Genomic DNA, 16,288 nt, shown 5'->3' with positions numbered 1-16,288 from the left:
GGAGAATTTTACGAGTACGTCCCTACTTTCACAGTGTGAGGGGTTAACACTAGAAGGGATCCAGCTTAATGTCAGTGATGTCAAGATTCCGCGAGAGTATGAAACTTGTCTGCCAAAGTTGGGACTTGGGAGCAGTATTGCCATGTTCGCGGTTTTCACACAATTTAGGTTGTCATTATGGAGACACACTTTTGCATAAAACATATTAATACGCTAGAACTGATGCACATAAATAAATGATGGAGGCAAAGCACTGGAAAACGACTTTGGTCGTCCTTGGGTCTCGGGGATGCCCGAGTGGAAATTTGAAATGGAAGTTATGGAACTCCCTCACCTAGTCTTTTTATGGGGGAAATTACTCAACGAAACTGACATTAGGCTAAATGTGAAGAATGGTACATTTGCCTCTGTTGGCCATCATGGAGCCTATTAACGTATATGCCATTGTAGGCTACAATTTGATATAATAAATATGTTGAAATGACGATATCACTGGAGTCATTACAACTAAATGTGTGCCACTTGTGTAGCCTACCCGGAGCTGGCAAACCAATTTAATAAATAGCCTATTCCTATAATTACGTTTATTGTAGTAGTAGCATTGTGTTATTATGCATTAATGGTCATCATAAATTAATTGAATTAGAAATTACCAAAACTCTATCGCAGTTGCCGGTCGATCAGTTGTTAGATTGCCGATCAATCACGCGTTAGATCGACGGTAACAGTAAGATTAGGCTACAGATAAAACAAATTCAAAAAAACAAACACTGGCTGTTGCTGACAAGCATATTCAGGTCATATACATATTATTCATATTTAATTCAGTGTTTGATATTATGAACCCGTCATCAGTAGCCTATTCCAACAGGCTATTGGAAAACACAAGCACATTTTACCTCTTAATCTCTTCACTATTCATGTTGAATAAATTAGTCTGTTAATTTGAACTAAGCAAGCTGCTAAATCGTTCAGTTTACATCTTGCCTAAATCTTTTCTAGGCTACTGTAGACAATCTGAAATTAGATGTAGGCATATCAGGGGCTATAGGCTACATGCCTTTATCCAAGCAAACCATAGCAAAATTGAATTACAATCATAAACGCAGGACATTAGACTTAACATTTGGCACATAATAACAACACAATTGCCAGATAATAGATTTCGAGATCCTCTGTCCAACTTTCATCACTCAAACTCTTCTGTCTGATTTATTTAAGCAATAAGGCCAGAGGGGGTCTGGTACATGGCCAATATACCACGGGTAAGAACTGTTCTTTGCAAGACGCAATGCGGGGTGCCTGGATACAGCCATAAGCCGTGGTATATTGGCCAAATACCACAAACCCCTGATGTGCCTTATTGCTATTTTAAACTGGTTACCAACGTAATTAGAGCAGTACAAATAAATATTTTGTCATACCCGTGTTATACGTTCTGATGTACCACGGCTGTAAGCCAATCAGCATTCAGGGATCGAACCACCTAGTTTAGGGGATTTCTTTATTTTCTTACAATTATAAACCTGGTTCTAGCCTTGAATTCAGCCAATCAGACCATATACCGCGGGTATGACAATCATTACTTTTTACTGTTCTAATTATGTTGGTAACCAGTTTATAATAGCACTAATAATAATAACAATAAGGGCAAATTATATTTTCTCATGCCACATATTCCAATTCCTTTATGTCATGTCATAGCTTGCAATAATTATTATTTTGAGTAAACACTCATTTAGCTTCTAACGTCGTTACTAGTTACTATGTTATTTCTTAGTTGGCTCGAAAGCATTATGGAAAATGGGTTTATTGTATAACTATGGCAACTCCTCTCTTGCTGTGAAACACAAAAGTGGGCTAGTTTTCTAGCCTTTTTTTTTTTTAGTAGTCATTGGGCTAGACATTCCAGCTTGACCTGGCAACCCTACTCAGGAGTGTTCAAAACCATTCAGTTTTATTTTGATCAAGTAATTGTTTTTAAAAAATTCTCACAAAAATGTAGACGTTAATTAAGCTTATTCCAAATCCATGTGGCCGCACTTGTCATCCCGGAACAGTCCTGTATCTCTTCGTCTTTTCAGATTAGCTACTAAAATGGAACGCCCGCAAACATTATAGCGGGCATTCATTGACATTGTAGCGAGATAACGTGAACTATCTAACTAACGTTACACTTTGCTAACTAGCTACATTGTGTCACATCCCGGGTAATACAACATGCTCACAAAGATGGGTGGGTACATTGTGTCACATCCCGGGTAATACAACATGCTCACAAAGATGGGTACATTGTGTCACATCCCGGGTAATACAACATGCTCACAAAGATGGGTGGGTACAATTTGTGGAACGTTCCAACAGGAATCTGTAACAAAAACTTCGTAAATAACATGGTTGCCAACAAACAACGCATACAAAGTTGTGTAGCGGCCAAATAAGATACAAATCAAATCACCTTTGGTTAGCAGATGTTAATGCGAGTGTAGCGACATGCTTGAGCTTCTAGTTCCGACAGTGCAGTAATATCTAACAATTCCCCAGCAATTAACTAATACACACAAATCTAAAGGGATGGAATATGTACATATAAATATATGGCTGAGCATCATAGGCAAGGTGCAATAGATGGTATAAGGTACACTATATACATATGAATTGAGTAATGTAAGATATGTTAACATTGTTAGTGTCATTGTTTAAAGTGACATGACTTGTGATCCATTTATTAAAGTGGCCAGTGATATGAGTCCTTGATGATCGTTTTGGCCTTCCTGTGACGTGCTGTAGGTGTCTTGGAGGGCAGGTAGTTTGCCCCCGGTGATGCGTTGTGCAGACCGCACCACCCTTTGGAGTGCCTTGCTGTTGAGGGCGGTGCAGTTTCCGTACCAGGCGGTGATACAGCTCGACAGGATGCTCTCGATTGTGCATCTCTAAAAGTTTGTCAGGGTTTTAGGTGACAAGCCACTGTTGCACCGCCTTCACCACACCCTCTGTGTGGGTGGACCATTTCAGTTTGTCTGTGGTGTGTACGCAGAGGAACTTACAACTTACCTCCTTCTCCAGTACTGTCCATTCGATGTGGATAGGTGGGTGCTCTCTCTGCGGTTTCCTGAAGTCCACGATCATCTCCTTTGTTTTGTTGACGTTGAGTGAGAGTTTGTTTTCCTGACACCACACTCCGAGTGCCCTCACCACCTCACCACCACCATCAAGCCCACTACTGTTGTGTCGTCTGCAAACTTGATGATTGAGTTGGAGGCGTGCTTGGCCACGCAGTCATGGATGAACAAGGAGTACAGGAGAGGGCTGAGCAAGCACCCTTGTGAGGCCCCGGTGTTGAGGATCAGCGAAGTGGAGATGTTGTTTCCTACATTCACCACCTGTGGGCGGCACGTCAGAAAGTCCAGGACCCAATTGCACAGGGCGGCGTTGAGACCCAGGGCCTCCAGCTTAATGATGACCTTGGAGGGTACTATGGTGTTAAATTCTGAGCTGTAGTCAAAGATACTGGGTAGGGAGTGGGCTATTTCATAAAGTTTTTCACTCGCCACGTTTATTCTGAAAAATGTCTGTCCTCACTCTGTTAGCCTATTGACAAACATTAAGAATAAGCTACGTGGTGAGTTGATGCCTATTCGGCAGATAGTTGCTAGGTGAATTGATCATTCTACTTTGTATGCGTTGTTTTTTGGCAACCTTGTACTTTACAAAGTGTTTGGACAGATTCCTGTTGGAACGTTCCACAAATTATACTCACCCCACAAAGATTTCTGTTTTTAATCATTGTCCCATTATTTTTGTATCAGGTCTTTGCAGGTAGTTTCCCTGTCTGAATGAGAGTTTGGAGGGATCCATGCTGTCCCTCTCACTGAAGAGCAAATGGAAAAAGAGACAGTACTTTGGTGAATGTCTGGACACGGAGACCACTCCTCATGAGCTCATTCAGCAGTGTTCACCACCTCACAAGCAGCGGGTGGTCTACAAGGGCAAAGAGAACGAGGAAAACCAGTTTGTGCTTGCCAGGCGACCAAGGACAAGGAGGGAGTTTTCAGGTGTATATAGCCATGTGTTGGGAGGAATACAACAAGCTTAGAAATACATAGCTAATTATCTGGAATTCTTAATAATTGTTCTGTTTCAGGGAAGTCACTATTTGGGCAAGTTATTAAATGTCTGACATTGTTTTTAATGGCAGGCTTGTCCTGGGACAGTCTCCCAGATGAGTTGCTGTTGGGAATCCTGTCCTGCCTCCCTCTGCAGGACCTCCTCAGGATGTCCCGGGTCTGCAAGCGCTGGCATCGCTTGGCGTGAGTCTTTGACCATTCAACTGTCTTTTTAAACTACTTACATAGTACATTGCAGTATTTCTGCTTGAACATCTTAGATATCACACTGTTTTTCTAACACAGGCAAATAGATGAGCAAAATGAATCGGAGTCTGTCATTAAGTCTCTGTATGTTTTTGTGCCTGGCAGGTTTGATGAGTCTCTGTGGCATAGTGTGGATCTGGTAGGGAAAGCCCAGCTAGGTCAAGCTCTTGGGCAGATGCTTATGGTTTGAGTACTGGGACTGCGCTGCCCCCATACCTGCATTGGAGAACCATGTTTCACCCACACACAGTGAGTCCTCATACATATAATGGGTATACAGAGGTATCTGTTGTAGGTGAACACAGACAATCCTATTTGTCTTTTGAATTTTGTCTGTTATTTCCATCACATGGATCTCTCGCTGCACTGTCACAACCCCTGTTCTAGATGATATCATCTCCCGTTGGAGCTCTCTGACAACATCGTTCAGTGAATAAAGAAGACAAATGCTCTGTTTACAATGATGATCTGTATTAATGATGTATTGTTTAGACAGCATTCAGAATGACTCTAAACAGTTTTCCTCTACCAATCAGGTCCCTATCTCAGAATACTGTGCTGGTACGGCTCAATCTGTGTGGCTGCTCTGAATTCTCCCCCGACTCGCTTAGTCAGATTCTCAAATCCTGCTTACGGTAAACTTAGTCTCTCAATTTGTAATTGTTTTATTTGATTGTTTTGAATGTGTTCAAATGTCTTAAGTATTTCTGAATGATAGTATAATCTATTTAACTCTCTGTTTAAACCATGATCTGTAAATTGGTAAACTAATACAGAACTTTGTTGCTTTCCCTTTTTCTGTTCCTATACCAAGGCTTGAAGAGCTGATCTTGTCGTGGTGTGACTTCAGCACTGATCATGTGAAGGCTGTTGTCAGTAACATCCCCTCCAATATAACCCAGCTCAACCTCAGTGGCTACAGACAGAACCTTACTATGGAAGGTGGGGAAAACCTGTGGCATTGACCATTTTCCCTCTGCCCATGTTTGTATTGACTGTTTTTGATTATCCCTGATGAGTTTAAGTTACCAATGGCCTCTTTTCAGATGTGAAAGACTTGGTGGAGAGATGCCCTAACCTCGTAAATCTGGATTTAAGGTGTGTTCATACTGCATGTCCTGAGCTGGACTGAAATGTGGATCCACATGATTTCTTTGGCCATGACATTATTTGACATGGATACTGTATAAATACTGTTTCTTCATACCATAATCTCATGATGATATCTTGTCTGTGTGTTTGTGTTAGTGACAGTGTTCTGATGACGAGCTCCAGTTTCCCCATCCTTCAGCAGCTGCAGTCTCTTAGACTACCAGGTTCACCCTGCTGCCTTAGCGTAAGTCACAGACAAGCTCTCAAGTGATAATATGAATGCTTTAGTAGTCTTGTTGCTTTCCTCAGCTGCTAATTTCTCTCTTCTTTTGTTGCACTAACTAAGCCTGTTGTTTATTTCAGTGATTATGAGAAGTTCCCAGAGCTGCAGACGTTGGAGGTATACGGACTGGTCCAGGACACCTACCTGCCAATCCTGAGTAAAGGTTTGCCCAGTCTCCAAATCAACACCCGGCCCTTCTCAGGCGTGGCCCGTCCCACCGAGGCCACCTGGAGGGACCGCACCATGTGGGGCATGACCTGTCGTTGGTGTTCAGACTAGAGGTCGACCGATTTATTATTTTTCAACGCCGATGCCGATTATTGGAGGACCAAAAAAGCCGATACCGATTAATCAGTCAAATTTTATTTTTAATTTTTAAATGTATTTGTAATAATGACAATTACAACAATACTGAATGAACACTTATTTTAACGTAATATAATACATCAATAAAATAAATGTAGCCTCAAGTAAATAATGAAACATGTTCAATTTGGTTTAAATAATGCAAAAACAAAGTGTTGGAGAAGAAAGTAAAAGTGCAACATGTGCTATATAAGAAAGCTAACGTTTCAGTTCCTTGTTTAGAACATAAGAACATATGAAAGCTGGTGGTTCCTTTTAACATTAGTCTTCAATATTCCCAGGTAAGAAGTTTTAGGTTGTAGTTATTCTAGGAATTATAGGACTATTTCCCTCTATACCATTTGTATTTCATTAACCTTTGACTATTGGATGTTCTTATAGGCACTTTAGTATTGCCAGTGTAACAGTATAGCTTCCGTCCCTCTCCTCGCTCCTCCCTGGGCTCGAACCAGCAACACAACGACAACAGCCACCATCGAAGCAGCGTTACCCAAGCAGAGCAAGGGGAACAACTACTAGCTAGCTAGCTAGCCATTTCACTTCGGTTACACCAGCCTCATCTCGGGAGTTGATAGGCTTAAAGTCATAAACAGCTCAATGCGCAATTTGTTGAACACTGACACCAATTGTTCTGATGAAGATGTCATGTTGTTCTTTTGTCAGCACTTATTTTTGTTTTATAATGATGGGCATTGGTTCTAAGTTATTATTGTCATAGGACATGTCCTTCGGATACACATTAGTGAACGTTTTTAAATGCTGGTAAATTGCATTTCTCCACAGTAACGCTACTTGAATACCATGCAACTGAATTCATAAGATTTTAAAGCGTTCCTGTTTTAGAAATATTTGAACCCTGATAATGTTGAAGACAGAGCTTGTAGCTTTCAGGGAAATTATTTTTAATTTTTTACTTGAGATAATCATAAATTCTGATTTATAGGCTGCTGATAATGTCTCCATAATCTGGCCAATTTATTGACTTCCGAACATTCCAAAGACTGTAAACTGTGCAAAACTTAACGTTATAGATTGATAATGTTTGTTCATTCTGTAATGTTTTACCAACGGGATAATGGAACATCAGTTCCAGTTACTGTCTATCAACTGTAAGCAGTGTTTGCCAGAAAAACGAGGAAGATTTTGGTCCGAGTTGGATTATTGCATCGGTGCGCCACCATTGTAGCTGGTGAAATCTCTACCTCGTGATGCAATGGTTAGAATTCTCTTTTTAAAGTGTTTATAAAATACAAACCTGTATTTGAAGGCCCCATTTTAAATAATGATGCCTTTTACTTGATCTGTTTATTTTAAAGGGAAAAAAATCAATGAAGTTACAGTTTACATCAACGTCTACTTCCAAATCAAATGTTATTGGTCACATATTTAGCTGCTGTTACGGTGGGTGTAGTGAAAATGCTTATGTTCCTAGCACCAACAGTGCAGCAGTATCTAACAATACATACAAATCTAAAAGTAAAATAATAAAATTAAGAAATGTATAAATATTAGATTGCTCAATGTCAGAGTGGCATTGACTAAAATACAGTAGAATAGAACACAGTATATACATATGAGATGAGTAAAGCAGTATGTGAACATTTAACCTGTTTGACAGAATAAAAGCTGAGGTGGTTATAATGTATACAAAAGTCTAAATCTTTTGGCATTTTTGTAGAAACACAAATGTAATCTTGTCTCTAAATTAGGTACTGAATATGAGTGTGCACTACATTACAGGCATATAATGTAGAAGAAAATGCTAGTCTCTGCCACAGGGGGGGCACTAGCTATGTATGGATCTGAGCCATGTTTGGTCTGGTTCCTGTTTGTGCTCACATTTGGTTGAGATGTTTAAGAAAATGTAGATGTTTCTTTTTAATTCGTGCATTGACAAATAAGATGCACTGTCAATGTCTAAATAAATGTTTTATTTAAAGAGTTCTGTGATGTTTTGATTTCACACGATTTAATAATCAGACAAATGCCTCCTGTGTTGTATAGTGAACAAAAATATAAATGCAACCTTTTCAAAGATTTTAATGAGTTACAGATCATGTAAGGAAATCAGTCAATTGAAATAAATTCATTAGGCCCTAATCTATGGATTTTACATGCCTGGGTAGGGCATAGGCCCACACACTTGGGTGCCAGGCCCAACCAATCAGAATTAGTTTTTCCCCCAAACAAGCTATAGAACTGACAGAAATACTCTTCAGCATCCCTGCCCACCCTCTGACGATCCCGCAGGTGAAGAAGCTGGATGTGGAGGTCCTGGGCTGGTGTGGTTAAACATGGTCTGCGATTGTGAGGCCGGTTAGCTGTACTGCCAAATTGTCTAAAACTACATTGGAGGCAGCTTATGGTAGAGAAATTAACATTCAATTCTCTGGTGGACATTCCTGTAGTCAGCATGCCAATTGCACATTCCCTTAACTTCTGTGGCATTGTGTTGTGACAAAACTGCACATTTTAGAGTGCTCTTTTATTGTCCCCAGCACAAGGTGCAACTGTGTAATGTTTAATCAGCCTCTTGATATTCCACATCTGTCAACTGCCTGGATTGTCTTGACAAAGGATAAAATGCTCACTAACTGGGATGTAATTTGTGCACAACATTTGAGAGAAATAAGCTTTTTGTACATATAGAACATTTCTGAATCTTTTATTTAAGCTCATGAAACATGGGAGCAGCACTTCACTTGTCACGTAAATGTTTTTGTTCAGTGTAGTTTCATGACCTGGCACCATAAGGTGCATAGACAGTCATTTCAGATGTAAAGCCACAGAAAGTAGCCCACATACAGTTCACATGGCAGAATTCACAACACAATAAGGATTTAGACATCGCCCCCTTCTGCATATTAATCTTACACAATGTATGATTCATAACTAAAACCATCCCTCTTAACTCCCGAAAATTTTCCAAATGACCCCTTGATGAACACTGGAAGCAAATATTTTAGTATTTTGCAGTTTCAGGCCAAGGCACTGTTTTGTCAAAGTTGAGGTGAAGACCCTCGAGGCCCTGACCTGTTGAGCAATACAATGCTTTCGGGTTTTGATCTTAGTGCATTTGATTTTTAATGTTCTACCCCAACACAATCAGTGTTTGAAGCCAAGCAGCTCAAAAGACCTAGAAAAATATATAAAATCAGCCAAATGGAATATATATATTTTTTTTAAATCAGAATTTGTCCAACACAGCAACATTTTTTCCCAATAGTAATTGGCAGTCTGAAAAACACCCAAAATATAAATGCATACATAAAATAAACTAATGATGGCAGCACATCCATTTATTATAACACAACATTCCGTAAGAAATGGTGTGTCACGTGGGCTCACTGTCTCAGTTTTGAATTATATAGCAATGGGTGGAGAGGATTGATTTGGGTAGTGTTTGGCAACGATAAATGCCCAAGGCAAAGTCAGAAAATCACAGCTGCCTATATGGTCTCTTATGCAAACTCAAAACTTGTGAAACTAACAATCCATAATGGAGCAAGACAAATAACGCCAGGCTGCTGTAAGTAATTGTATTGTGAAAAAAGTTGCAAATACTGCATAATTACACTCATTTCCGATGGCCCGATAAGCTTGTAAAGATATTGGATAAAACAAATTGAGACAAAAAAGCGAAATAAACCCCAAATGTAACTAATACAGCCAACACCAATGCAAAAGTAAAGAACACATTTATGAATATAACCTAAATATCATTCTGCCAAACTCCCAAAAGCTACAAGGGGAGGATGTGATAGTCTCATCAAGTTCACAGGTCCTAATAATGCATGAGACTAGCTTGTCCTCCCTGCTTCCTTCATAGATCACTGCTGTTGAGAGTCCACTGTGAGCTCAGTAAGGATGATTTGGCCGGTCAGTTTTCAAGGAGAACAGTCCGGAGCTGGTCCTCCTCGTTCATGGTGATTGTTGCTATGGCACCGTCGTTGAACTCAAAAGAAGTCCCGCCGTCCACCACCATGCACGCGTCCCAGCACCGCGAGCGCACACACACCCTGAAGAGCAAAACCCAAAACATAAAAAAATTTTAAAAAAGGAAAAAAATAAAATGGGAGATTGTACCCCACTGCAAGACAAGAAGAATGGGGATTCCACATATCCTTGCCCGTGAAGCCCTTTTTGTGCAAAGTAAGATGACGGCACGTGTTTTCTTGCAGGTAACCATGGTTGACAGAGGAAGAACAATGATAACATGCACCACCCTCCTTTTGAAGCTTTCAGTCTGTTATTCAAGCTCAATCAGCATGACAGAGTGATCTCCAGCCTTGTCCTCGTCAACACTCACACCTTTGTTAACGAGAGAATCACTGATATGATGTCAGCTGGTCCTTTTGTGCCAGGGCTGAAATGCAGTGTAAATGTTTTTGGGGGATTCAGTTGAAAGAGGGACTTCGCAATTAGTCTGATCACTCTTCATAACATTCTGGAGTATATGTAAATTGCCATCATACAAACTGAGGCAGCAGACTTTGTGAAAATTAATTTGTGTAATTCTCAAAACTTTTGGCCACGACTGTATATTTGGCCTTGTGTTTTAGGTTATTGTCCTACAAATAAGGCAAATTTGTCTCCCAGTCTATTTTGGACAAAGTTGCCACATTATTTTGAAGTTTTACTTAAGTGCCTTATTGCAAACAGGATGCATGTTTTGGAATATTTGTATTCTGTAGAGGCTTCCTTCTTTTCACTCTGTCATTTAGGTTAGTATTGTGGAGTAATAACGTTGTTATCCATCCTCAGTTTTGTCCTACCACAGCCATTAAACTCTAACTGTTTTAAAGTCACCATTGGTCGCATGTTGAAATCACCGAGCGGTTTCCTTCCTCTCCGACAACTGAGTTAGGAAAAACGTGTGTCTTTGTTGTGACTGGGTATATTGATACTGCATCTAAAGTGTAATTAATAACTTAAAGATAAATGGCCTGTGTGGGGTACAGAGATGAGGTGGTCATTCTAAACACTATTACTGCACACAGAGTCCATGCAACTTATTATGTGACTTGTTAAGAAACTTATTTAGGCTTGCCATAACAAAAGGTGTTGAATACTTACCGACTCAAAAACAGTTAAACTTTTCATTTTTAATTCATTATTAAAAAGTAAAAACAGTGTAGGCCAGTGACGCAAAATCTCTATTTTAAATTCAGGCTGTAACAACAAAATGTGGAAAAGGGGTGTGAATACTAAGGCACTGTAGATAGAACGGACCTGTTGGCAAAGCCTCTTTGGCGACTGCTGGAGAATACTCTGTTGACGATTGGCTCTCTGATGCTGAAGATCATTCTGCCTTCCTCCGGACCAAACACCAGAGACTTGTTGTATTCATCAGTCACTGACAAAAGAAAGACATTGTGCAATTCATGTATACACATTTTCCTTGAGCATTCATCCATACACACATTCAGCTGTACATCCTTTGGAACTCACCCTTTTCAATCAATTCCTGACTCAGTGGAATATCAAGACCCATTTGTGCCTTTCCTGGGAAGACAGAGGACTCAATCACTGTCATGACATTATCAGTGTAGTAAACAGGTTCTCCCCAAATCATTGATTGTCTCAAATTTCCAGCTGTAATTCCATTTACACACAAATTTACAAAAACACAAATCCACATGATTATTGGGGTTCATAAAGAAAGGTTGGAGTCCACACACCTATTCTTAAGACCTCTCCCACAGCCTGTTCAACCAGTTTGTTAATATTGTAAGACCTGTGAAAACACACCAGAACGAGTCTCATGAAACAAACATTCTACTAAAAGCTGTGCTGTCAGTTAAATCATCATTTTTCCTGAATGAGATTTTTTTTGAACTACCATACACAAGAAGTAGCATTCAGAGTGGACTTCCAGGACCACTAATTGGCAAACACCAACATAGGTAAAAAGAAAAAGTGTTGGAGCTTAGTGTACCAGGCTTTAGATCCAGTCCCAGTGCAGATGCTAAGGCCAGAGCTCTTCTGCTTCTCCCACGGTCCATCGTCCACAGAGATCTCATAGTAGGAAGCCCTATGGAGCGAGAGGGTGAGATGAGGTTTGAAGGATTTATACTTCACCCTGTGAGTGACGGATAGAGATCCACCAATGAGTGCATGGAGAAATGGGTGGGGGTGGTAGTATTTTTATTTTATATTTAACTAGGCAAGTCAGTTAAGAACAAATTCTTATTTACAATGGCGGCCTTCCAAGTAGTGCAGAGGAGGGTTAATGAAGGGGGAAACATGCAGAGATAAGCAGCAAAGCAGCAAATACAGGCATTCATGTTTGGGGGGGGGGGGGGGGGGTCAAGATGCCATGGTTTGGTTTGATGACAAGGGTACCTGGAGGAGAGAGATTCCCCAATGAAGATCTCATTCAGTCCTCTGACAGGGAGTAGGTAGGGCCTGGATAAGCTGCAAGCCTTGCCTGTATCAAAAAAACAGCTGAATGAAGAGGAACTGGTAGAAAATAGCTTTTTGGCAAATCAGATGAAAATAATTGTGTGAATTAATACCAGAACAAAAACGACAGACCAGAAGACATGTTAATCATTCAAGACAGTGCCCCCTCCATTCAATAAGTCTTTGATTATTCCCCAAGGGCCCAGACAGACAGACAAAGAGACTGAGCCAGGTACACATAGGAGGCCGAGGGGCCGTACTGCTCTGGGCCTCCATGAGGGTGATGCGGTGGGCCTGGTTGTGTTGCTCCAGACTGAGCTGCTGTTCATGTAGGTTCACTGGGGTGGGATTGATCCCTGTGCCCTCCAGGTGTAGACGGATCCTCTGCCGCCACTGCCACCTGCAGGACGTATAAGGGGAGGGGTTGAGAGGGAATGGGAAGGAAATTAATAAGTGGAGTTAATAAGTAGTAGTGTGTTGTAGGCAGGGAGAGGGACATATGGAGAAAGAAAAGGGGAGTGGGGGGGGGGGGGGGGGGGGGGGGGGGTGAAAAATGCCATGATATTATTAGGCATTACTGTTCCTGGAATCAGAAACTCAAGTCTTAGAGTTCAGCAACAGTAACACCAGAGGGCAGTGTAGTAAGACCAGGAATGCTGAAAAGAACTGGGGAAGTGTGGCAAAAAGATCAGAGTATTCTTCACGAGTAAACATAGCTTTCCTAACAGCAGCGTTCTAGCCAGGGAGGTGAAAGGGAAACACCCACCTGAACTGACCACGGCGGAGTTTTTGTAGTGCCTCAGGGAAGGCATGTGTGTAACGCACAGGCAGGCACAGGTGTCCCTCTGACCTTCATGTAAAGCAAAAAAAGACTGCTTTAATAGGAGCACTTTTCCCCCTCAAACTAGATAAAGCAACCCCCCCCCCTCCTCTCATTCCATTTAACAAAATGTTGAAATTCACCACAGGGAATTCCCCAAACCACCACTTTATTTTCAATAACTCCTTTTGTTGTGAGTTGTTACCTTTCCGGGTCAGTGTTAACCCCAAGAACGGGTTGGTCTTTATTGAAAACCTTACTGGCGACAAGTAGCATAGTTCCATCCCCTAACAAAAGGAACAGGAGGGGGTCAGATTATGATAGCAAGGTTTCTGGGTGAAATAGGCCTATTCATGGGTTGAGCTGACCCTTTGTATTCTCTGAGCACGGACTTACAAAACAATCCCAATTCAATTGTACCACTGTGGGAAAGTGACCATGCGAAATTATCAGCTACTTTTCTCAAACTCTTAAAAAGGGAGAAAACGTACCCCCTGCAGAGATAATAGCATCTGCCCATCGCACTGTTTCTTCATCATATTGCCCTCTCTTCACCACACGCACCTCCATCCCCTCTTTCCTAGAGAGAACAGAAAATACACAAAGGTTATGGTTGCGGTCACTTTACAACTTCATGACTGCTTGTATACAGTAAATCACAACAATATCCTTGAATAGAATCTCATCATCTTACTGTAGACTCTCCACAATGTGTTCCACATTGCGGGTATGGATGTTGTGTCTCTCCAGCAGCCCAAGGTAACTGGAGCCCTTCAATGCAAGCTGTAACAAGCACAACAACTCAGATTATCACCATTTTAAACCACAGCAAAGACATTTCAATCAGGCCCCGGTTGAGGATTATTATGCAACTCACAACATTGAGAACGGAATCGGACATCCTGCAATATAAATATCTGTCCATCACCAGCAAAGATCTATGGGATCATCAAGTCTCTGTCTGAACTGAAAGGAAAACTAGCATGTGCCGATGCCTAGTCGTTCAGGGGGTGTTTTACTGTCAAGGATGAACACATTTTAAAAATAAGTGAGTCTGAGAGCAAGTACTAGTGGTGGAAAAATTACCCAATTGTCAAAATTGAGGAAAAGTAAAGATACCTTAACAGAAAATTACTCCAGTAAACATCACCCAGAAAAAGAATACTTGAGTAAGAGTCTAAAAGTAATTTGTTTTAAATATACTTAAGTATCAATAGTACATTTATTGCGAAAATATACTTAAGTGTCAAAAGTATAAATAATACAACATTACTTATATTAAGTAAACAATGTATGGCTAGCCAGGGGCATATGTGTTTAGTGAATCTGCCACTTCAGAAGCAGTAGGGATGTTCTGTTGATAAGTGTGTGAATCGGACCATTATCCAGTCCTACTAAGCATTCAAAATGTAAAGGGTGTCAGGGAAAATGTATGGGGTAAAACGTAGATAATTTCCTTTAGGAATGTAGCTAAGTAAAAGTTGTCAAAAATATAAATAGTAAAGTACAAATACCCACCAAAACAACTCAAGTAGTACTTTCACGAATTTTTACACCACTGGCAAGTACCATACTTTTTCCCCCATTCCCTTACCAGCTGTTTTAAGTCCTCTTCTGAGAGCTCTGAAAAGCGATATCTTTGCTGCTCGAATTCATATCTTGTCATCTTTGTCACCACAGCAACTTTCGCAGGGTTGAAACCACTTTCAGCCTGTGATGCAATATTTCGTATCCCCATCTGGATGTGAAGGAGGCGACCTGAGCTCCTATTTAAAATAGTGACAGCTCGATTCCCAAGGCACAAAAAGTTTATAAAGGCTCGATAAGTCATTATTGTAAATGGTATTTAAAAAATATTTTAAAAGACAATCAAAAGTTATTCGTTGTTGGTCCCCTTTAATGTGGTCGTTGGTCAATTCGTTGGGAACCCAATGTCGGTAATGTAAGCTTGAGCTTCCTCCCAGCTGTTTGACTTGGGTACATTCATTCATACACACTAAACTCGTTGAATCCAGATGCTGCGAGACCACTCTCACCTAGCGTAGTTCTGAATTGACAAAGCACGCCCTACCAAGCTTAGCAAGTCAGCTACTGTAGAAGCTTAAAAACAAATCATCTTATCTATAGCCAGCGCTCTGTTTAACTTTCACAAGCAAGGCAGCTAGCGACTTTTGTTTTGGCTAACTACAGTAACCTTTGCCAGATAACTAACTATGTAATGGGGGCAAAGGTCACGCGCACTCTGATCCGGCTAGATAGAGCGGTCTAGCTGACGATAGCTAGCCTCCAATCGGTCAAATCTCAAAGTAAACCAGTCCCTAGCAAGCACACCACACAGGTCAGTTCAAAACACAACGTTACACATTGTTAGCTAGCTAAACTGCCTCAAACTAAGTTCCTTGCTAACGACCCTCTCTACGTGTACCTTTCACTTTTTTTGTATCCTGCAAACATCAGTTTGATCATACTTATTTACTCTAAGCAGCTCCAAGAAACTAAACACATGCATGTAGCTATTTGAGACTCAGATGACTTCTAGAACAACAGTACCCAGTTCCTACGACACCATCTTTGATGCACGTAACGCACGCACGTTTGCTGAACGCGCTCGCAGGCTTATTTTATTACGTACATCAACGTGCTTTTCATGGGTGGAGCCGGAGCATTGTTCTCTAATTTGAGTGGTATTTCTTATTATACCTCATTGCCAGTGCTATCTGTCCTATTTTGTTCAACATTATGATTAACGATGTGTTTTCGAATGTAGGTAGGGGTATTGGAGCTTCGCTATATGCTGATGGTGGCGCTATTAAGAGGGTGGAATGAAACTCGTGATCAAATCTATTCAACAAGCTATAGTGGATGTTGAAATATGGTCGATTGACTAGGGAGGTTAAGTTGTCAGTGGCGAAGTCTTGTATGTTCTTCTCGAAGAACGAAGTCGCCGAT

General features: G+C 40.8%; 1 protein-coding gene and 1 pseudogene across 4 annotated transcripts; one reads left to right on the top strand and one right to left on the bottom strand.

The window, feature by feature from the left end:
* Nucleotides 1–1,247: 1,247 nt before the first annotated feature.
* Nucleotides 1,248–6,090, top strand: LOC110522934 (annotated as a pseudogene).
* A 2,672-nt stretch (nt 6,091–8,762) lies between these two features.
* On the bottom strand, nt 8,763–15,949 carry nadk2 (NAD kinase 2, mitochondrial). Of its 4 annotated transcripts, none has more exons than XM_036977471.1 (12): nt 14,934–15,949; nt 14,034–14,122; nt 13,831–13,919; nt 13,545–13,626; nt 13,286–13,369; nt 12,756–12,919; nt 12,460–12,544; nt 12,053–12,196; nt 11,796–11,851; nt 11,566–11,619; nt 11,347–11,470; nt 8,763–10,133 (listed from the first exon to the last, which is right to left on the bottom strand). In XM_036977471.1, the coding sequence occupies exons 1-12, from the start codon at nt 15,168–15,170 to the stop codon at nt 9,995–9,997; spliced, it is 1,347 nt and encodes a 448-aa protein (XP_036833366.1). In that variant the 5' UTR covers nt 15,171–15,949; the 3' UTR covers nt 8,763–9,994. The 4 variants fall into 4 exon arrangements, with proteins under 4 accessions (XP_036833366.1, XP_036833367.1, XP_036833368.1 ...); XM_036977472.1 differs by having other exon boundaries at nt 12,780–12,919; XM_036977473.1 differs by having other exon boundaries at nt 12,053–12,148; nt 14,934–15,948.
* Between the last annotated feature and the right edge of the window lie 339 nt (nt 15,950–16,288).

The sequence above is a fragment of the Oncorhynchus mykiss genome, chromosome 5 (assembly GCF_013265735.2).
Source record: "Oncorhynchus mykiss isolate Arlee chromosome 5, USDA_OmykA_1.1, whole genome shotgun sequence".
Lineage (NCBI taxonomy): Eukaryota > Metazoa > Chordata > Actinopteri > Salmoniformes > Salmonidae > Oncorhynchus > Oncorhynchus mykiss.
This window is presented reverse-complemented; position numbering and strand designations above follow the sequence as displayed.